The 22,370-nt window shown below is 45.4% G+C and overlaps 1 protein-coding gene, 1 long non-coding RNA gene and 1 other non-coding gene across 9 annotated transcripts in view; 2 read left to right on the top strand and 1 right to left on the bottom strand.

Annotated features, from left to right (window-relative positions):
* Nucleotides 1-1,353: 1,353 nt before the first annotated feature.
* Nucleotides 1,354-1,460, top strand: LOC125620309. The gene has a single exon (XR_007351922.1). It is a non-coding gene; the product is annotated as a U6 spliceosomal RNA (small nuclear RNA).
* An 890-nt stretch (nt 1,461-2,350) lies between these two features.
* The window catches only part of LOC107156840, a 34,750-nt gene continuing 14,730 nt past the window's right edge, over nt 2,351-22,370 (bottom strand). For 2 of the 3 annotated variants that reach the window (XR_007351902.1, XR_007351901.1), the window contains 4 exons: nt 11,720-11,766; nt 11,190-11,460; nt 7,002-7,052; nt 2,351-3,152 (listed from right to left, as the gene is read on the bottom strand). This is a non-coding gene — a long non-coding RNA (uncharacterized LOC107156840). Of the gene's footprint in view, nt 3,153-7,001; nt 7,053-11,189; nt 11,461-11,719; nt 12,410-22,370 lie in introns of those variants that run through there. The other variant, XR_001505409.2, reaches the window with a different exon arrangement.
* The window catches only part of Adamtsl4 (ADAMTS like 4), a 43,980-nt gene continuing 30,411 nt past the window's right edge, over nt 8,802-22,370 (top strand). For 2 of the 5 annotated variants that reach the window (XR_007351900.1, XM_048814900.1), the window contains exons 1-3: nt 8,802-9,012; nt 13,853-13,981; nt 14,307-14,481. Coding sequence is in view for 4 of the 5 variants with exons in the window: in XM_048814900.1 (XP_048670857.1) it covers nt 14,453-14,481 (29 nt within the window). In the remaining variant the exon portion in view is untranslated. Of the gene's footprint in view, nt 9,013-13,852; nt 13,982-14,290; nt 14,482-22,370 lie in introns of all 5 variants that reach the window. The other 3 variants (XM_048814894.1, XM_048814895.1, XM_048814896.1) reach the window with 3 other exon arrangements.

The following is a 22,370-nucleotide window of genomic DNA, read 5'->3' as shown; positions in this document are numbered from 1 at the left end:
GGCTGTGAAGCCCAGTGCTGGGAGTTAACACCAACGCCTGGGCACCAGCCAACATTTTTTTTTTTTTTTTGGTATTTTCTTTTGCATTTAATTTGTTCATCTCCATTATACGGAATGATGGATTTCATTGCGGTGCAGTAGCACAATGTAGTATATATAAAAATACAGTTTGATCAATTACATTTTACTGTACCCCCCCCAGCTCCCCCTGCCCCCTCCTCTACATTAATGGTCATTCTACTTCGTGGTGTCTCTTTTTTCCCTTTTAGCTTCCACATATGAGGGAAAACATAACTTTTGTCTATGAATTTGGCTTATTTCCCCCAAAATGCTCATCTATATTTCTGCAAATTACATAATTTTGTTCTTCTTTATGGCTGAAAAAAAACTCGATTGTGTATATATACTACATTTTTTTGATTCATTCATCTGTTGATGAACACCTAGGCTGATTCCATAAATTGTCGTTGTGAATTATGCTGCAGTTAACATGGATGTGCATGTATCTCTAAGGAACTATTAATGGAGGAGGTGAGTTTGGATGGAGCCTGGAAGCAAGGGTAAGATTTTTGTTAGCAAGAAAAGGTGACAGTGTTAACATTTACAGCAATTAGTTGTATAAATAAACTATTAATATGTAATTTGTTCAGTTTAGGGGTGGAAGATAAAGGAGTCAGAGCTCTCTTAACTATGTAGAGAAATGGGCGGAAGTTTTGTTGAACCACAATGTGAAGAAAGACCACCCACTCAAATTTAAACCAAATTAAAGCAAGCTTATATTGTGTACATAAGAGAGCTGATCAGGGACTGTCTCACCCAGAAAAACAGGGCCAAAGAAAAGTAGCTCGTCTGATTACAGGGAAGTTTTTATAATACAAAAAGTTACAAAAAGAGAGGTGTCTTGGGAGCTTACAGCTGACAGGGTTCTGGCAAGCATTATACAAGGGCAGACAGCAGGTAATGATCTACATTGTTTTAACATCTCAAAGTGGGCAGCAGACTTAGTCCAACATCAGAGTTAAGCAGGAGCAGCTGGAATTTCAGGGAGGGTTGTCATCTGGTCAAGGAGAGCCAGGCATGGGGAAGTTCAAAGCAAGGGCAGGAATCCCAAGCAAATTATGGTCAGGCCAAATAGAAATCTTAGTATTTTACAGTAAAACAAATGAACTTTTCATGACTTTGTGATGAAATGGCTTCCAATCTTAAGATGGCATTAGCCTGGGCTGGGGATGTGGCTCAAGCGGTAGCGCGCTCGCCTGGCATGCGTGTGGCCCAGGTTCAATTCTCAGCACCACGTACAAACAAAGATGTTGTGCCTGCCGATAACTAAAAAATAAATATTAAAAAATTCTCGTGCTCGCTTCGGCAGCACATATACTAAAATTGGAACGATACAGAGAAGATTAGCATGGCCCCTGCGCAAGGATGACACGCAAATTCGTGAAGCGTTCCATATTTTTAGTCTTGCTTGCCTCCACTTGGTCACCTTTGTATGGATCCAATGGCTGTTTTGTTTTGCTTTTTGTTCCCCCTCCCCCTTAACGGTTTTTAGCTGACGTTCATGAAGAGAGTGAGTACTTGGAACTGTGCCGCCAATGAAAGGAAATCCTAAGGAAGTACATTTCTTTACAGAGCTGTGTCACACCATCCTTTTGGCCCTCTGCTGGAAAAGTAGAATCAAGTCTCAAATAATTGCCTTTGTAATCGTACCCTCTAGTATTGTAGATGTAGGACAGTACTGTATCATACGCTGTGAATGTTAAACCTCTCGTACCTGCTTTATGATACGTGGTAGTGACCATGCTTTATCAGAGCTGTTTTTAATGATGTTACTCTAGAATGTTTTCTTTTCAGATGATGATTGAGAAGCTAATAAAAAAAAAATGGTGCCAGGTATCACAACAGTAACAGAACTTTGCTGCTTTCTCGGGTTTTGTTTTGTTTTTGTTTTTTTTACTTTCCCCCCTTTTTTAAATGGAGTGTGCTGGGTGTGTCTATGATTCTGTTCATATGACTGCAGAACCTGGAAACGCTGTTGCTGCTGCTGATGCAGAACATACTGCTATTATTGGTCTTTTTATATAAATATAAATATATATATATATACATATATAGATAATTTGAATTTTTGGAAACTTTAGCTGTGCTGTCAACTTTGGAAAAATATCCCAGTTTACCGTGTTGAGTTGGCATTGTACAGAAATTAACAGCCATATTGGTCTAGAAATGTTAAACTTAATTTTTTTCCATTTGTACAGGGGTAACGCACTGTATTAAATATGTAAGGTCTTATCTACGTGGGTTTGATTACAGAAACTAATAAAGTATTCTCTAAATTAAAAAAAAAAAATTCTCTCTCTCACTCTCTCTTTAAAAAAAAAAAAAATGGCATTAGCCTGGGTTCGGTTCATCAGCTTCACAAGGAATTCAAGCTTAAGTAGGATTTTGTTAGAAAGGAAGGGAAATGTGTGCAAAGCATTGGCTGTATATACAAAGTTCATCTAAATAAAACACAATCTTTTTTGTGTTAGGCAGAGTGCAAAATATTCTAAAAATAAAAAGGACCGAAACATCATTTTTTTTTTGAGAATTTTTAATATTTATTTATTTTTAGTTATCTGCGGACACAACATCTTTGTTTGTATGTAGTGCTGAGGATCGAACCTGGGCCGCACGCATGACAGGCGAGCGCGCTACCACTTGAGCCACATCCCCATCCCCTGAAACATCATCTCAAGAATGTTAGCTCTATAGAGAGTTTAATATCCATTAACATTCAATCCCCAGCACTACACACATACACCCACAAATATATATATCTACATTAACAGAAGTAAATATTTCTTTTTTAAAAATATTTTTTAGTTGTAGATGGACACAACATCTTTATTATTTATTTTTATGTGGTGTTAAGGATTGAACCCAGGGCCTCACACCTGCAAGGCAAGCACTCTACCACCGAGCTACAGCCCCAGCCCTATAGTAGATATTTCTGAAAGAGGAAGTAATCCACTTTACAAGGAAAGTAATTGAAATACCAGTTTGCTATTTGTTCTTGTGTTGCTTCTTTCTTCAGACTTTCTTTGTATAAAACCAACCTCTTCAGCTCAGCCCATAGGAATGCTCTTTTATGAAATGAAGGTTGCCTAATTCTAAGAATTGAAAATAAAGCCAGTTAAGATGTTTAGTTGTAATGCTGGATTTTTTTTGTTTAACAGTACTAGGGATTGAACCCATTGCCTCATATGTACTAGCCAAGCACTCTACCACCGACTTACATCCCCAGCCCTTTTTATTTTATGTCGAGACAGGGTCTGGCTAAAGTGCTCAGGCTGGGCTCCCAAATAGCTAGGAGTACAGGCATGCACCACCTCATGTGGCTTGTTTAGTTTGTTAAATGTGGTAAATTCATAAATTGACTTTCAAAAAGTTGCACTTAGCTTGCATACTAAAATAATCATAAACACACTTGGACATGATGTATCATTATTTTATTTATTGCCAGATTAAATCTCCAAATATTTTGTTTAGAATTTTTGTATAATTTCCCATGAATGGTTTCTTTTTTTAATTTTTTCTTTTTTGTTTTTTTTAGTTATAGAGGGCACACTATCTTTATTTTGTTTATTTTATTTTATTTTTAGTTTTTGGCGGACACAACATCTTTGTTTGTATGTGGTGCTGAGGATTGAACCTGGGCCGCACACATGCCAGGCGAGCGCACTACCGCTTGAGCCACATCCCCAGCCCTTGTTTATTTATTTTTATATGGTGCTGAGGATCCAACCTGGGTCTCACACATGCACGGCAAGCGCTCTACCGCTGAGCCACAACCCCAGCCCGTAGTATTTTCTTATACTTTTTCTTCTCATACTTTTATCAGATTTTTTTTTTATATTGTGGATTTAACTCATGGATATTAAGACTGAGCTATATCCCCAGCCCTAATTGTTATTTTTTTTATTTTCAAACAGCCTCTCACTAAATTGTTAAGGGACTTTCTGAGTTGCTGAGTCTGGCTTTGAACTTGCAATCTTCCTGACTTTACCTCCTGAGTCACTGGGATTGCAGGAATGTGCCAATATGCCTCACTAGTTACATGTATTTTTAGTGTCATATCTCAGAAAACTTTCCCAAATCCAAGGTCACAAAGATTTATCCTTGCTTGTTTTCTTCTGTTTGTTTTTGTTCATTTATGTCTTATACTTAAGTCTTTGATCCATTTTGAGTTAATTTGAATATGTACTGTGAGGTAGGGCTCCAACTTCATTCTTTTGTAGGGTTTTCATTGTGCCATATAATAAAAAATATCATGGCTGGTCTAAGTCAATCATGGTCACCCTCTTCCTTTTACCTATCTGGGGTGGGCATATGACCCACTTTCAGCCAGAAACACACAGGAAGAAGACTTCAGGGAATTTGTGGATAAATTTTTATGGACTTGTGCAAGAAGGCTGTTCAGGAACCAGAGCCTTTTATCTGTGTTCTGATTTGGGATGATGTTATGTAAGGAAGTCGCACTTGAATTTGTGGCAGTCCTCTTTAGACTGAAGGAAAAGCTAAGAAAATTGCAGAGTTGGGCTGGGGATGTGGCTCAACGCCTGGCATGCGTGCGGCCCAGGTTGGATCCTCAGCACCACATACAAACAAAGATGTTGTGTCTGCCGAAAACTAAAAAATAAATATTAAAATTCTCTCTCTCTCTCTCTCTCTCTTTCTCTCTCTCTCTCTAAAAAAAAAGAAAGAAAGAAAGAAAAAGAAAAGAAAATTGCAGAGTTGTTGACTTGTGGCTCTTGATATTATTGAGCCACTTAAAGATCCAAGAGCCCTTTGCTTTAGGCATTATGGGTAAATAATAAACATCCGTATGGTTTCACTGTTAGTCAGGGTTTCTGTTATGTGTAACTCAAAGCATTCCTAACTGACATATCATCCCTAAAGAATTAGCTATAAATGTCATTTTCTCAGGGAGATATTCCTAAAGTCCCCAAATCAATATATCCTATAATACTCTAAAATATCTCTCATTATAATTGTAATTATTTGTTGAATGGAGGTCTTTCTGCCTCTCTGAGAGCAGGGACTATGATGGATATCAACAGTCTGGCCCAGTGCCATTCATGGTAGCCTCTAAATAAATATCTACCAAAAAAAAAAAGACTGAAGGGTCAAGAGCATAGGTGAAAGGAGAAATAGTCTTGAAGGGATAAGAATGAAAATTTGTGCTTCTATCACATGAAAATTTTTAAAGCTTAATGAGTCATTAAAGAAGGATTAGAATGACCATTGTGGGAACTGGGTGTGAGCATTTGTCTGGTACAAGTAAGAGTTGCCAAGCTGTGTTAAAGACCCCACTGGGCCTAGAAACCCTAAATGCATTGGCATAAATCGGCAGAATTCTGAGATTTCCCCAGCACTGTTCAACTATCTGGGCGTGGGAGAGAAGTTGGGTAATTAGATCAGTCCAAAGGGGTCTGGCCAGACAGACTGCTTTTTTTCTTTTCACAGATTAAGTAAATGAAAATAAATGTGGAATTTTATTTCCATTGTCTCATTAAATGTAACCTTTTAGAACTTCAAGACTTTCCCTTGGCTCCAGACTCAGGACCATCCCAAGGCTGAAACACTCACCCCAGCCATCCGTCTTCCACTGTTGCCCACTTGCCTAGTGAGGTCCTTGAAAAGGCTCAAGGGGCACCTGAGAATTTCCTAGTGTGTACAAAACTGTGTGTGTGTGTGTGTGTGTGAGAGAGAGAGAGAGAGAGAGGGAAAGAGAGAGAGAGAGAATTGCATGTTTGTTTGTTTTTTTTTTTCCCCCAGGGAGAGTGTCTGTAGCTTCTACCAGATTTTCAAAGGAATTTGTGATTCAGAAAAGTAAGAGCCACCAACTTGGGGATAGCTGTTAGCCATGGGCCACCATTGCTATGGATCTGGACTTGACTGATGGTAGTCCCATCCGCTAATTGACTAGTGTGGGACTGTGGTGCAGAGTCTGAGGTACAAACTCAAGGCCCAGAGGCCTGAACTGGGCCACCTCAGGGAAGTTACTTTGCTCCTCAGTTTTTTCTTCTATAAAAGAGCCAGGCACAATGGCACAACAACTGGAAGGTTGAGGCAGAAGGATCACAAGTTCACCTCCTTAGCAGGAGCCTGTCTCAAAATAAAAAGGGCTGGGGGTGCTGGGGGCACTGGGGGCACTGGGGTTGTGGCTCAATGGTAGAGCACTTGCCTAGTACAGGTGAGGCACTGGGTTTGATCCTCAGCACCACATAAAACTAAATAAGTAAAAATAATAGCAGATTGGGCTGGGGATGTGGCTCAAGCGGTAGCGCGCTTGCCTGGCATGCCTGCGGCCTGGGTTCAATCCTCAGCACCACATACAAACAAAGATGTTGTGTCCGCCGAAAACTAAAAAATAAATATTAAAAATTCTCTCTCTCTCTCTCTCTCTCTCTAAAAAAAAAAAGAAGAAGAAGAAGATTAAGTGAGTTGACATGTGCCAGTACTTAGACCCTACCTGGTACTTAGCAGTGGCTGTTTTTGTATAGTGACTAATAGTGATTCAACAGGACAAACATTCAAGGACAAAGACTATTTTTGAGACATTCTTGCTATGTTGCCCAGGCTAGCTAAAACCCCCTGGGCTCTGGTGAGCCCCCAGCACTGTTCCCCCAAGCAGCTGGGACTATAGGCACTTCACCTCATGCAGCTAAAGACTTTGGGTTATTTTTGTGGTTCTGGAAATTGAACCCAGGGCCTTCTGGCAAGGGCCCTGCCACTAAGCAGTAGTCCCAGCCCAGGGCAAAAACTTGGACTGAGAAAGTAGCATTTAGGGGAGCACAGCTGCAACTAATTATGGGTAAAGCAGGGTAAGGGGTATATAGTGGTAAAGCACCTGCCTAGCTTGGGCAAGGCACTGGGTTCGGTCCCCAGTACTACAAAAAATAAATAATTTTTGGCAGAGCACAACAATATAACCATTTTTCCCCTCTGATGCTTACCTTGTGATCCTAGGCAATTTCCTTTATCATTCTGTGCCTCAGTTTCCTCATCTGTAAAAAATGAAGATATTAATAATAACTACTTCTTAGGATTATTGTGGGGGTTCTATGAAGGCTCAAGGCAGTGACTCACACTCACTAAATGCTGGTTTTGTTACTGTCACTACCCAGTGCTGACAGTCAGTCTCCTCATCTTGATGAGACAGGCCCTCTCCATCAGGTTCCCACGGCCTTCTCTCACACTAGAACCTGCACAACACACAAAGCCCTTTCACACGTCCTGTGTGTCTCACAGATCCATGTAGACTAAGAAACTGGATGTACAAATGAATGGTGGCCGGCCCGTATTCAAAAATAGAACTCTTGGGGCTGGGGCTGGGGCTCAGTGGTAGAGCGCTTGCCTAGCATGTGCAAGGCACGGGTTTGATCCTCCACACTACATATAAATAAATGAATAAAATAAAGATCCATCAACATCTAAAAAAAAAATAATAGAACTCTTGGGCGGGGTTGTGGCTCAAAGGTAGAGCACTCCCTAACATGTGTAAGGCACTGGGTTTGAATCTCAGCACCACATTAAAATAAAAATAAAGATATTGTGTCTACCTATAACTAAAAAATAAACATAAAAAAATTAGAACTCGGGTGTGGCTGTGGCTCAGCAGTAGCGTACTTGCCTGGCATGTGTGAGGCACTGGGTTCGATCCTCAGCACCACATATAAACAAATAAATAAAATAAAGATCTATCAACAATTTAAAAAAAAATTAGAACTCTTGGGGCTAGGGATGTGGCTCAGTGGTGAGAATATATGCTTAGCATATACAAGGCTCTGGGTTCCCCATACTGAAAATTTATAATAATAAATAAAAATAGAACCCTCACCCAGTTGTGGTGGTGTGTACCTGTAGTCTCAGCTATGCAGGAGACGTGGGCAGGAGGATCACTTGATCCCAGGAGTTCAAGGCCAGTCCAGGCAATTTAGTGAGACCCTGTCTCAAAAGGGATGTGGACATAACTCAGGGATAGAGCACTTGCATAGCATGGGTGAGGCACAGGGTTCAATCCCCAGTTCAGCCCCAAACTAACTAACTAACTAAATAAAATACAGAGGAAGTCAGACTAGAAAGAGGCCAGATTGCCAGTGAGAGTTGAGGAAGCAAAGCAATAAACTCTATAAAACAATCAGCCCCAAATGACCAGAACTTGATTAATAACTGACAGTTTCCCTAATTTGTGTCCTCCCTTGCAATTTAGGAGCAAGCAGAGAAAGCAGAAGACACACCCTTGATAATCACACAGGGATGCCTCCCTTTCTGGTAGCATGCCTGGGTCTTCCAGGCCCACAGCCTCTAATCAGGGCACACCTGAGGCCTCCCTTTTCCACCAGAAATCCTTCTCACTCCTTGAACCACCTTTGGATCTCTGCCGAAATTCAAGTGACTGTGAATTTTGTAGCAAGTGACAGCTTGCTACTGCACGCTCAGAATAAATAGCTTTACTTTTCCTATTTTGTTGGTCAGCATTTATCCCCAAGACCCTGGACTGAACAGGCCAGGAGCAGAGGGGTGGAGCTCTAGCCCTCAGACCGCAGGGTTGCTGGCTGTTTCACTGGAAACGCTGAGCAGACCTTTGGACTCAGCTGAGCTGCAGTTGCAGAGGCCAACTGACTCAGATAAAATCCCCCAGGCCTACATCACAAAAGAGTTTTTGTTAGATGCTGATTGGGAGGGAGTGGCTCCAGAGACGTGGGAAGAGGGCAGGCTAGGCAACAGAGGAATGAGGCAGGACCTCCGCCTGGGTCAGGAGCTAGGGACTGTCGTCAGCCACCTGTGGTCAGTCACAGGATTGAGATTCTCCTCGGATCCCCACTAGGGTCCTTTATTCCACGGCTACTGGCTGGGTGCCCAGAGCGTGCCAGGCCCTGTCCAGGTGCTGAGATGTGGCAGGCAAGGAGGCTACTGCGCAGCATGATGCCTAACAGTGAAGATAAACCGGAAATGACTGACAATGTAAGGTATTTTCAGAAGTGGCAGGTGTCCCCAAGGGGGCAAAGTAAAAATAAAAGGGGATATTAGAAAGGGTGCTGGGGGTGGAGAGCAGCATTTTGAGGGTTAGGAATGGCCTCTCAGAGGAATGACATTTACACTGACATCTGAATGACCCGAGGAGCCAGCAAAGCAACCGTCAGGGGAAATAGCCTTTCAGGCAGAGGGAACAAATTAAGCAATGACCCTGAGGTGGGACTGGATTTTGTTTTTGTTTGTTTGTTTGTTTGTTTGTTTTGGGTCCTGGGGATTAAAAGCAGTGCTTTTCCACTGAGCCACATCCTCAGCCCTTTTTATTTTCTGAGACAGGGTCTCAGTAAGTAGCTTAGGGCCTCGCTAAATTGCTGAGGCTTGCTTGAAATTTGTGATTCTCCTGCATCAGCTTCCCGATCCCATGCCTGGGATCACAGGCCTGTGCCACCCTGCCTGGCTGGAACTGGATTTGACATGATCGATGAAGAGCAGTGATGGGCGAGGTCAGGCAGGAGGCCTAGGTCATGGGAAGAACTTCAGCTGGGCGTGGTAGTATGCACTGTAGTCCCAGCTACTTGGGAAGCTGAGGCAGGAGGATCACAAGTTTGAGGCCAGCCTCAACAACTTAGCAAGAGCCTGTCTCAAAAAATTAAAAGGGCTGGGGACTTGGCTCAGTGGTAGAGCACTCCTGAGTTCAATCCCCAGTAACACAAGGAAACAAATACCAAAACAAAACCCGAAGCATCATTAGGGATGGGGCTGGGAGCGAAGCTCAATGACAGAGCATGTTTTTAACAAGTGAGGCCCTGGATTTGATCCCCAGCACCACAGATAAACAAACAAAAAGAATTTATGTTTTGTTTTGTTTTTTTAAGAGAGAGAGAGAGAATTTTTTAATATTTATTTTTTAGTTTTCGGCGGACACAACATCTTTGTATGTGGTGCTGAGGATCGAACCTGGGCCGCATGCATGCCAGGCGAGCGCGCTACCGCTTGAGCCACATCCCCAGCCCGAATTTATGTTTTATTTTATTCTAAATATAATGAAAAGCTATTGAAAGAAGGTGTTAAATAGCTGTCTCCTCACTTTAGCTGTCTTGTCAAGGACTTAAAGGAGGTGCTTGGTTGGAATCTTCTCAAGATCCGAGAGGGTAGGAGACATGGTGGGGAAGAGGGACAGGGTTTAAGGAGATCCAGTGTAGATCAGCCCCAGATGCTGTAAGCCACAACCAGAATACCTTCCTGAGGAGAATAAATGAGTTATGTGTGAACCCCTGAAGCTGTCAATACTTTCACGTGGCCCTATTTCAGGGAAAGAACCCAGAGTGTTTTTTGTTTTTGTTTTCTCACAAAAATGTGGACTGCGTCACAAATTTGTGTGTCATCCTTGGGCAGGAGCCATCTAATCTCTGCATCAGAACACAGAGCTTTAATCAGCACCTCCGGGAGACTCTGTGATCCAAGAAAGGCAGAGAAAGGAGAGTACGGACACGTGAGCTGTGTGTTTGCATATGCACAGGCCGCCTCAGCAAAGTCACAAGGTGTCACCTCAGAGGAGGGGAAGGGAGGGCTGGGGGAGGGTATGCTGGAGATGTATACACACACACACACACACACACATATATATATTTTTTTTTCATATGGAATTGAACCCAGGGACACTTGACCACTGAGCCACATCCCCAGCCCTTTTTATATTTTATTTAGAGACAGGGCCTTGCTAAGTTGCTGAGGCTGGCTTTAAACTTGCAATCCTCCTGCCTCTGCCTCCTGAGCCACTGGGATTACAGGCATGCGCCACTGTGCCCGGCTTGCTGGACGTATTTTGAAAAACTCTCTTCATTATAAAAGACTGATCCCGGGCAAGAACAAACGGGGAGGGCCTGTGCTGTGGAGCACCTGAGATCCTCCTGTGTCAGTGTCCCATGTCTCCTGGGTTGCAGACATGCGCTACCACACCAGCTCTTAACTGCTTTTATAAAGGGTCCATTTCCAGTGTGTTGGCTGGCTTTCACTAAAGGCTCACCTTATTCTGCCTGTTACCTGTGCCCAGCCTTCCCAGCAGACAGAAATGGAGGTAGGAATGTTCTCTTTAGTGTCTCCAGAATCTTGGCTTGGATTGGCTTTGCCTCACCATAAATAGGCTCTGGCTGGCTTTCAGGACCCACCTGTTCTCAGTCATCCGTCAGTGGGCAGCGACGAGCCCCTCTTGGTGTTCAGATCCCTAGTGATCTGGGGCCACGAGCCAGGGAATAGAGTCAGCTGCTGAAGACAGGTCCCTGGCAGGCTGCAGAGCAGATGGGGTCCTCCTGGCTCCAGACTCGGAGAATGGACTTGAGGGTGGCTCAAGGTCAATTAAATCAAAGAGGCGCGCTTCTCGGGCTGTGGAACAATCCAGACTGCTCAACAGTTTCATGCTGAGACCTGAAGAATGGCTTCCTTTGAAGGGTGAGAGCATAGTTAGCCATACTTGTATAGACAAATAGTGTTTGAATGTTCAAACTCTAAATCATAGTATCTGCCACCACTTGAGGGGGACTTACTGTGGGCCAGGCACTGTTCAAGTGAGAACTTTGTGTGTATCATCTCATTTAAACCCCACAGAACACTGACCCAACAGCATGGTCCATACTTCCCGACACACATCTGGCCAGGGAACTGAGCATTGCTGCTCATAAATAAAAACAAAGTGACTCACCAGAGGTCTCACAGACATCTGCTGATGGATCCATCCACACCCAGGCCCTGGAGAACAAAGGTCCACAGGTGACTTAGACCACACTGCGCAGACTGAGGAGCCCACACTGCAGGGCCAGGGCTCCTCCCTCTGTGGTCACTCACTGACCCTGTGGCCTAGGGCAGCTCCTGACTTCCTGGGCTGTTTGCTTTGCGACATAAGGGGATGGCTTATGCTCCTTCATGTCCCTGCCTGCTCTGGGGAGCTGTAGGTTCCCCTGGGTAAGAGCACCCTCTCCTTCCTTAGGGTACCTGAAACCCAGCCTAACTTCCCGTCCCTCGCCCTTCCTCAGTCAGGAAAGGAGTTAGAGTCCAGAGACTGGCCCCCGTTCTGCCCCCCAACGTGCCTCATTTCCTCGTGTGGTAAATGGAAGTGATGCCCACTGGCACACTCCTATTTCATGAAATTTTAAGACTGGCAAATGACGTCATGAATCACAAAAGCCTTTGTGGCTCAGTGGTGGAGTGCTTGCCTAGCATGTGCAAGGCCCTGGATTCCACCCCCGGCACCACAGCACAAAAGTCCTTGAAGACTGAGGTACTGGCCAGGGGTGGTGGCGCATGCCCGTAATCCCTGCAGCTTGGGAGGCTGAGGCAGGAGGATCATGAATTCAAAACCAGCCTCAGCAACTTAGTGAGGCCCTAAGCAATTTAGCAATTTAGGACTGTGGATGTGGCTCAGTGGTTAAACGTCCCTGGGTTCAGTCCATGGTACAAAAACAAAAAACTGAGGTGATGTACTTGAGCTGGGGAGAGAAAAGAGAAAATAATGAGTTTCAAAATACCTGAGGCAGCTCCTGGGAGGCTGAGACAGGGAGATCTCTGCCACACTGGCCAAGACAAGGCACCTGGGAGTGTTCAAATACTTGGCCAGTTTGGGAGCCTGGATGTGAAAAGAGTCCAGTTGAAGAAATGGGCCGAAGGCAGAGTGGGAAACCCCGAGAGCCAGGTGCATGTCTTGGCCTGAGCAGGTCCCCAGTTCCCATCTCCAGAAGAGCGACTTCTTGTAACTGAAATTCTATTAGGGGGCCAGTGTCACCCAGTCAGTGTGCCTGGCCACAGGTGGGACCTGCAGACAGTCGAGCCTGTGCCTTGGTGAGAGGGGTGAGCATGGGTCACCTCCTGTCTCAACCTGCATCTCGGCAGCAAGCCCAACCCCTAAGTTCTGATCTCCTTTGCCTGGTGTCTACTTCACCTTTCCTTCTGTGCTTGCTCCTGCCTTCAGCTACTCTAGGGACTTTCTCATTCCTTAAATTGGACACTTTCTTCTCAGTTTGTGTCCCTGGTTCACTTGGGACAATGGCCTAGGGGACATTCCTAAGCATTTTTCTCAAGTCTCCTCCTTGTGCATGTATTCCACAAGAAGTGACTAAGATCTTATCACTGTGTGTGTGTGTGTGTGTGTGTGTGTGTGTGTGGCACCAGCATAACAAACACAAAGCCATGCCCCCAGCACTTTTTAGTTTGAGATAGGGTCTTGCTAAGTTGCTGAGGCTGTCCGTGAACTGGCAATCCTCCTGCCTCAGCCTCCTGAGCAGCTGGGATCGTAGGCCTGTGCCACCGTGCTTGGCCTCAGATCTCGAATGTCAGATCCTGCTAAGGAAACCCAGACATGGGAGGCAAGGCCATTGCTCTTAAGAAGTTATAATCCAATTATTGAAGTGGTGAGGACATGGATGCAGCCTCCCTACCGTCACACCGTGGTATGAGCGCCATGGATTCTGCAGGCTGAATACAGCTGGAAGGAAGAAGTCATGCCAGGGCCAGTCATCGGCTTCCTGGAAGAGGTGACATTTGAGCCACTTGAGGAATGAGTAGGATGTGAGGTTAGAAAGGACAGAAGGCGGGGCTGGGGATGTGGCTCAAGCGGTAGTGTGCTCGCCTGGAATGCGTGTGGCCCCGGTTCGATCCTCAGCACCACATACCAACAAAGATGTCGTGTCTGTCGAGAACTAACTAAATAAATAAATATTTTAAAAAAATAAAAAATAAATAAAAACTAAAAAATAAAAAAAAAAAGAAAGGACAGAAGGCATTCCATGGGTGTCACGGGTAAAGTGTTAAGCTTTTGCATTGATCAATGTCATTCACACAGGAGGAGAGGAGAGCTTAGTCAGGAAGGGGACCCGCGAATATGTGAAGAAGAAACCTGTTGGCTTAAAAGACCAGGACTTCATGCCTATATGAAAGTCTGAAGCTAACCCTGTTTGCCCCGGAAGCCAAGGTGAGTCACGGCGCATCCTGGGTCCCCATTTGTTTACCTGTAAAGTGAAGGGCCTGGGTTGGAATGGTGGCACATGCCTGCAATCCCAGTGGCTCGGGATAACAAATAAATAAATAAGAGACTGGGCAGGAAGATATTTAAAGTTCTTCACTATTCTAGAATGAGGCTGGAAAGAAGTGAAAAATGACTTTAAGGTTTCAAAGAACGTCTCTAGCCACAGGGAATGCGAAGCCTGGGGAGGGAGAAGGTTTGGGGAGCAGACCCCTTCACGCCCCTTCCTTCCACTGGCTCTGGTCTTCACGGTCACAGGTTGATACATTCTAAGTCTAACAGGGGCACTCGCTGCTTCTCTCTCGCCTGAGACTGTGACCCCGGCTGTATCATGGCCAAAGTAACCAGCCTTTGCACCTGGAGAGTCCGTGGACATCCCCCTGGAGGAGCCACCTCCACCTGCACCAACGTGACCTCAATATGATGGCACTATGGAGTCACAGAGGAGGGTAGGAATCCCACAAGTCCATAGTGATTCTTTTTTTTCTTCTCTTTCTTTTTTTTTTTTTTTTTTTGTGTGTGTGTGGTGCTGGGGATTGAACCCAGGGCCTCATGCATGCGAGGTAAGCACTTTGTCAACTGAGCTAAATCCCCAGCCCCCTAAGTGATTCTTGAAATGGAAATTACTGAGAAATTGAAACGGACTTGTTCCTAGGAGCCTATATTTGAGACCCCAATTAGTACCTGGCTCATAATCCCTGAGAGGAGGGAGTGTCACTCAGATATGCCAAAGAGGCCCCAGGGAGTTCAGGAACAAGGCCACCCAAGGGGAGGACCAGGCCCCTTACTTCACAACCTCCACAGACACTTGTCAGTCACACCAAAGTGAGAGATTCCCTGGGGTGGACCCAACTGCCACCGGGGAGAGAGAAGGGCTCAGGCAGTCCCAGGAAGGACAGCTCCCTCAGGCTTGTGGGCCCAGCCCTTTGGGGCCTGAAACTGGAAAGCCAGGCTGCGGCCAGAGGGCAAAGGCTTTGCGAGCTGAGAGAAGAGCCCGGATCAGAACCAGAGCTGCAAGGACAGGGAAGGCCACAAGCAGGGGAGGGAGGTCTCCCCGCACCCCCCCCCCCCTCTTCATCCCCCTCTCCATCCACCCGATGAGCCTGGGCCTGTGGGTGGAGGCCAAGCGCTTTCCCTCCTGCCTCAACTTGGGCTCCGTTGTCGCGCGGGTTTCTGACTTCAAGGCCTTGGTATGTATGAAAGCCTGGCCTCTCCTTCGGCTGGCCTGCCGCCTCTGGCCACCTTTATTCCTACCCTTTTATGTCTGCCTTTCTTAGGTCCTCAGCACATTTTGTCAAGATTAATTTGACACCAAACTGGCATTCTCTGAAGTGCAAGGAAACTTCTAGGCACCAGAAAAGCTCCGTGTGGGGAAGATCACCATGGCCTCCTTGAGGCAGACCTGTGGTAGAAGCCCAGGACCCAGGGCCACCCAGCGGGGGAAGCAGCTCTGTCTTGAGGCTCAGCTGGTGGAAATAACTTGCTCAGGTTTTTTCCTCCCTGCTCCCTCTGCTCTACTCCCTGACTCTGAAAGAAGGTCTCCTCCCCCAAAACTAGGGACAGGGCCCTGTCACTTCCAGAGCTGACTTCTCTGTGTACCTCTGCTGTACCTGGAAACTTGACATCTAGAATGAGTGGACAGGTTGGAAGCTGGGCCCTTATCACGTGGTCTATTGTATGCTCTAAGAGCTCTTGAGGGCAAAAGAGTTGGTCTCTGTCACCTTCTTCACTTAAGACAAAACGCCCTATTTTCTGCCCTTAACTCCATATCTGCAATTGATCTGGGAATTGGGCACAAGGTTATGTGTGGTCAGCACAATAAGTGCAATTCCAGATTTAGGAATGACAATAAGTTACTCTATTCTCTCAAAATGCTTCGAGCCCAAAGGCCTGGCCCCTCAACTCTTCCTTCTGTCCTCACTGGGCAGTGCACACCCACCTCTCAGTCCAGAGCATTTTCCCTCAGCCGCTGCTAAGCCTCCCCCGCTCACAGCCACCTCACACTCTGGTCCTGGAGCTCCATGACACAACGATCCTGCCGTGTTGAGGCAATATCACGGAACTCAGGCCTGGTGGCACATCTGTTGCCAGATTTCTTAGCAAAGAAGACAGGTTCTGTTCAGATAGTGATGTGATTTCCCTTGACCCCTCAGCACAGGGCTGGCCCGTTATCATCAACCCACTATGAAAATACATGTAAGGGCTGGGTTGTGGCTCAGTGGTACAGACTTGCCTAGCATGTGTGAGACACTAGGTTCAATTCTCAGCACCACTTGTAAATTAATAAAATAAAGATCCATCAACAACTAAAAAGTATATTTAAAACACACACACACACACACACACACACGTATGTACTCTGTGTCATGGGCAAATCCTGACCTGAGTCCTGATGGAATCTGAAAGCATCCTCAGCAAAGAGCTCTGGGCATCATGATGATCAGCTTTTAGTCTTCACTTAATGCAATCTTTTCCATTCCCCCCCCCCCGTTTTTTTTTTTTTGTTTTTTGTTTTTTGTGGTGTGGTGCTGGGGATTGAACCCAGGGCCTTGTGCATGTGAGGAAGCACTCTACCAACTGAGCTATGTCCCAGCCCACCACCCCTCTCTTTTAATTTGCAGAATTGAAAATTGAACCCAGGACCTCACCCATGCTAGGCAAGTACTCTACCACTGAGCTACATCCCCAGCCCATAGGCATCATTTTATCAAATCTATAAAACAGTATGTAGAGAATGCATCAAAGAATCATCTAAGAAATCTTCCCAGTTAGCAGTCAACAAACATTCTCAACTATTCTGGAGGCCTGATCAGAAGCTTAGATCATGGCTATTTCCCAATACAGATGCAAGGAGGAGTGACAGGAGTTCAAACCACTTAACATAGTTGTCGAAGTACTGATGGGTTTGTAGACCTCAATGACTGCCAAAGTCATGTCTGATCAATTTAATTCCATAATATTTACTGAGTACTTCCTGTTCTGGGAACACCAGCAGCAGACAGTCATATGGCTCAGGGCAGTACAGAGGCAAAATCTGTCACTAGGTCCCCTGGGCCTGCCTGAGAAGCACTAGTACTTGAAATATGGAAGTACCATATTTCAAGTTTTCTTGATTTTGGCTGTGGGAATTTATGACCAAATCTGACATCTAGAGAGCAGTGATTAGGTGTCCAGAACACCCTATTCATGCCTTGATCCTCGCCTTACCCAATGGTTCACATCCTGTTTCTCCATTATTTCAACACCCCAAAGCCAGTTCAGGCCAGTGGAGGGAGACAACAGCCAGAAAGTGCTGGAATGTGGCCAGAGCAGAGGCAGTGCTCAGCACACTTGCTCCTGGGTTCATCCCACAAGCATTTGTTAAATGCCTGCTATGAGTGAGGTAAGGTGGTGGATACAAAGGTAAACACCACAGGGGGTCCCCACCCTCTGGGTTCCTGGGAGAACACAGGAGGTGTCAGGGTGCTCCCATAACAGTCATGGGCAATGGGCTAACTGGGCCAAGCCAAGGCCAATAGGTCAAAAGAACAGCATTAGAGCTGGCACAGTGGCACATGCCTATTATTCCAGTTACTCAGGAGGCTGAGGCGGGAGAATCTCAAATTCCAGGCCAACTTGATCAATTTAGCAAAAGCCTGACTGGAAATGAAGAAATAAAGGGCTGGGATGTAGCTCAGTGGCAGAGAGCCCCTGGGTTCAATCCCCCAAACAAAACAAAATTGCATGGTGAGGGGCTGGGGTCGTGGCTCCGTGGTAGAGCGCTTACCCCTAGCCTGCGGGAGGCACTGGGTTCAATCCCCAGCACCACATAAAAAAGTAAAATAAAGTTATTGTGTCCATCTACAACTAAAAAAAATATATATATATATTTAAACAGTGTGAGACAAGGTGACAATACACTAGAACAGGGAATTCATGGCTGGAGACCAGCCTGGCATGGAGTGTCTCTTTTGGAACAAAGGAGTTCAGCAAACCATGATTCTGAGGGGGCAGAAGGGCAAACACCAGGCTTTTCAGAAATAGTTATTATGGGGCTAGGGTTGTGGCTCAGCGGTAGAGCGCTCCTCTTGCACGCGCAAGGCCCTGGGTTCAATCCTCAGCACCACATAAAAATAAATAAGTGAAATAAAGGTACTGTGTCCAACTATAACAAAAAAATAAAAAATATTAAAATAAAAAGAAATAGTTATTATGACCCTACACCAAAGTTTCAGGGCCCGACCTGTACACATTGGCTTTAAAATCAGTATTAGGGGGCTGGGGATGTGGCTCAAGCGGTAGCTCGCTCGCCTGGCGTGCGTGCGGCCCGGGTTCGATCCTCAGCACCGCATACCAACAAAGATGTTGTGTCCACCGAAAACTAAAAAATAAATATTAAAATTAAAAAAAAATATCCTAAAATCAGTATTAGAATAGGGACAATCTGGGCTGGGGCTGGGGCTCAGTGGTAGAGCACTTGCCTAGCATGTGTGAAGCACCGGGTTTGATTCTCAGCACCACATATGAATAAATAAAGTCTACTAGCAACTAAGAAAATATTTTAAAAAAAAGGGACAATCTCTCACACTAGACCTTAATTTAAAACAGTGTTAATTCAACACAAAACTTTCTGAATGTATTGTCAGTTACATTTCTTAAAAATTTCACTTGTACACAACGTACCTGGATAACAGTGCCTGGTTAGAAAACTGGTTTTCTCCAGCTGAGGTGGCACAAGCCTGTAGTTCCAGCAACTCTAGAGACTGAGGCAGAAGGATTGAAAGTTCACAATCAGCCTCAACAACCTACTTAATAAGACCCTGTCTCACAATAAAAAAGGGCTGGGGATGTGCTCAGTGGTAAAGCACCTCTGGGTTCAATCCCCAGCAATGGGGAAAAAAAAAAAAAAAGAAAAGGAAAGGAAAACTGGCTCTCTCTTTTACTAGCTATGAGATTTGGGGCAAATTCCTGGAATTTCTTCTTGTTTGCAAATCTGTAAATGATGAGACAGTCTCTGGCCTAATGAGGACAGAGGGAGATAGATGCGTAAAGCTCACATCGTCTCAGGTGCAGAATAGAACAAATGCTATGGCATATTAGCTAGGTGATTATGATGCTGAGGATTGAAACTAGGGCCCTTCTCATGCTAAGCACAAATTCTACCACTGAGCTACACCATTAGGCAGCTAGAGAATTCCTTTTTTTTCAATGCTGGGGATCAAATTGAGGGCATTGAGCATGCTCAGCAAGTGTTCTACCACTGAGCTATACCCCAAGCCCTTACAAACTTCTTTTTATCCTTAAGACAATTTCCACAAACTTAATCTGATACTTCACAAGTTACTAAGGCATAGGAAAATTTCTCTCTTCTTTTTTTCTTTCATTTTTTTTCTCTTTTAATACTGGGAATTGAACCTGGGGTGTTCTATCACTGATCAACATCCCCAGCCCTTTTTATTTTTTATTTTGAGACAGGCTCTCACTAGGTGGTTGCCTGGGCTGGTCTTGGGCTTGTGATCCTCCTGCCTCAGCCTCCTGAGTAGCTGGATTCCAGGCGTCCACCACCGTACCTGACTAGGGAAATTTCCTTATGCAACTCTTTCAGGCCACTAAACCAGGAGAGTGGCAGCTGTGGTGACAGCTCTTTGGTCACCATTTCTTAATGGAAGGGACTATTTTTGACCTTCAGTTCTCATCAGTTACAAATGTCAAAGGCAAACCTTTCCCTTGCCTCCTTCTAGATAAGTGTTAGCTGACAGGCTGTGACAGGGCAGCACTGAAAGCTACCTAACCTAAAATATCTCCCTTGGCCTCCCAGGAGGCGTTTGGTCTGCATTGTACTCTGAGAACTGGGCAAAGGGGCTTCCCCTCAGAACCCAGAACTATAAATATGCCTCTGGGTTGGGACTGTGTAGCACCAGGAGTCCCTGATAAACCACCCTGCTGGGAGTGGGTCATTAACCCGTTTCTTCGCAAGCCCTTTGGGAAAAAGGAGGACCAGAACCCAAGTACCTTTTGAGAGGCACCAATAAAGGCCTGCAGTAAATGTGGCCCGCAGTCCTGTTTGTGATGTGCTTCCTGTTTGAAGTTTGCTTTTAGTAATTTGTCATATTACTAACCAGAGTATCTTGAAAAATAAAAACCCCGGGAAGCTAGGCATGGTGGTGCACACCTGTAATCCCAATGACTGGGGGGGGGGCAGGTGTAGAGGGGGTTGCTGAGGTAGAAGGATGGCAAGTTCCAGGCCGGCCTCAGCAATTTAGCAAGACCCTGTCTCATAATCATAAAAAGATCTGGGAGCGTAGCTCAGTGGTAGAACACCCCTGGGTTCAATCCCTAGTGCCACAAAAACAAAAAAACAAACCCAGTTGAGGCAGTAGGATAGCAAGTTCAAGGTCAGGCTTGGTATTTATCAAGACACTGTCTCAAAAAAATAAAAAAGAAGTGCTAGGGGTATTGCTCTGTTTTGGAGTTTTATTCCTAATACTGCAAAATGAGTAAAATAAAAGCTGTTCTTTTGCTGGGGATCAAACAGAGGAACTTGCTCTGCCACTGAGCTATATCCCCACCCTAAAAGCATTTTATATTTTCACCCATCATATTCTTAGACCTAATATCTGCTTCTGCCGAGCCCAGGATTAACTGACCTCCAAGCCACTTTTATTTTATTTTATTTTTTTATTTTTAACCTTTTTTATTATCAGAGATTTAACCCAGGGTTCTTTCCCACTGAGCCACATCCTTTTTAAATTGCTGAGGCTGGCCTGGAGTTTTCAATCTTCCTGCTTCAGCCTCTCAAGTTACTGGGTTACAGGTATGTCCCACCATGCTGGTTCCAAATCACATTTATTTATTTAGTTTTGATACCTGGCATTGAATTCAGGGGAGCTTAATCACTGAGCTGCATCCTTAACCCTTTTATATACATACCTATATATTTAAATTTAGAGACAAGTTCTTACTGGTTACTTAGGGCCTTGGGGGTTGGTGTAGAGGGGGTTGTAGAGGCTGGCTTTAAATTTGCCATCTGGTATTACAGGCAAGCGTGTTCAAGTCACTTACAAATAAGCAGTTACACTACCTGCAGTGGTACATGGCCTATAAACCCAGCTACTTGGGAGGCTGATGCAGGAGGATTGCAAATTAGAAGCCAGCCTAGGCAATTTAGTGACCCTCTGATTCAAAATAAAAATAAAAAGGGTGAGGAATGTAGCTCAGTGGCAGAGAGACTGTAGGTTTAATCCCCAGTGCCAAGGAGAAAATAAAATAAAAGCAGCTTTAAAGCACTGAATAGATTTAACAAAACTGGACTCATGAGTAAATGGCAAATAAAAATGTAAAGGTAGGGCTGGGGATGTGGCTCTGCGGTAGAGCAGTCACCTAGCACTTGTGGGGCCCTGGGTTCGATCCTCAGTACCTCATAAAAATAATACGGGCGGTGGCACCTGCCCGTAATCCCATCTGCTCAGGAGGATGGCTAGTGCAAAGCCAGCCTCAGCAATTTAGCGAGGCCCTAAGCAACTCAATGAGACCCTACCTCAAAATAAAAAATAAAAAGGGCTGGAGCTCAGTGATAAAGCACCCCTGGGTTCAATCCTTAGTATCAAAAAACATAAAATTAAAAAAAAAAAATAGTAACCATTTATCATCTCCACTATGCCCGCGGTTTTACATATATTACTTATTTTTAACCTGAATACATTGACAGTGCATGTGGTTAAAAAATCCAAACGTACAGAGTAAAATGGGAAAGCCTTTTCCACGGCTCTCCAAACCTGCACCTCTCCCTGATGTCGCCAACACTTCTGAGCTTGGGTGCATTCTTGCAAATATAAGTGGATCCTATCTTCAAGTCTATCTACGTCAAGTTAGCCCCACTTTAGAGATGAGAAAACTGCGGCAGAGAGGTTGTCGTATTCACTAAGGTCGCAGGACCGACCCCCGGTTCACGGCGGACGTTCACGGTGGGGTCGGTCCGCCTCGTCATTAGCTCACATTCCTCGCGCTACTGCCTGGGTGCCACGCGGTGTGGATGGAGAAACGAGGCTCGCAGAGGTCCTCAGCACTCGGAACCGCACGGGGGACAGAGCTGGCTGGGCTTGCAGGGGAGGCCGTGGGGAGGACAGGGCTTTGACCCGGGTGGATCTGTGGTCGCGCGGGGCCAACTCGGTCTGAGGCCAGCGTTCCGCTCTGGGGCCCGCGGCTTGCCCAGGCCACCGGCACAGAGGCCCCGGGGCCCTGCGGCCCTCGAGGCCGCCGAGCCTGGGAAGGCACGGTGCTCCCACCACAGTCAGTCCCGGAGGCTGGCGGTGTTGGGGCGCCGAGCTCCAGGCGGTGCGGGGACCTCCAAACCCACGGC

The sequence above is a fragment of the Marmota marmota genome, unplaced genomic scaffold (assembly GCF_001458135.2).
Source record: "Marmota marmota marmota unplaced genomic scaffold, marMar, whole genome shotgun sequence".
Classification (NCBI taxonomy): domain Eukaryota; kingdom Metazoa; phylum Chordata; class Mammalia; order Rodentia; family Sciuridae; genus Marmota; species Marmota marmota.
The sequence above is the reverse complement of the archived record's forward strand: the minus strand, read 5'-3'. Positions and strand labels throughout refer to the sequence as shown.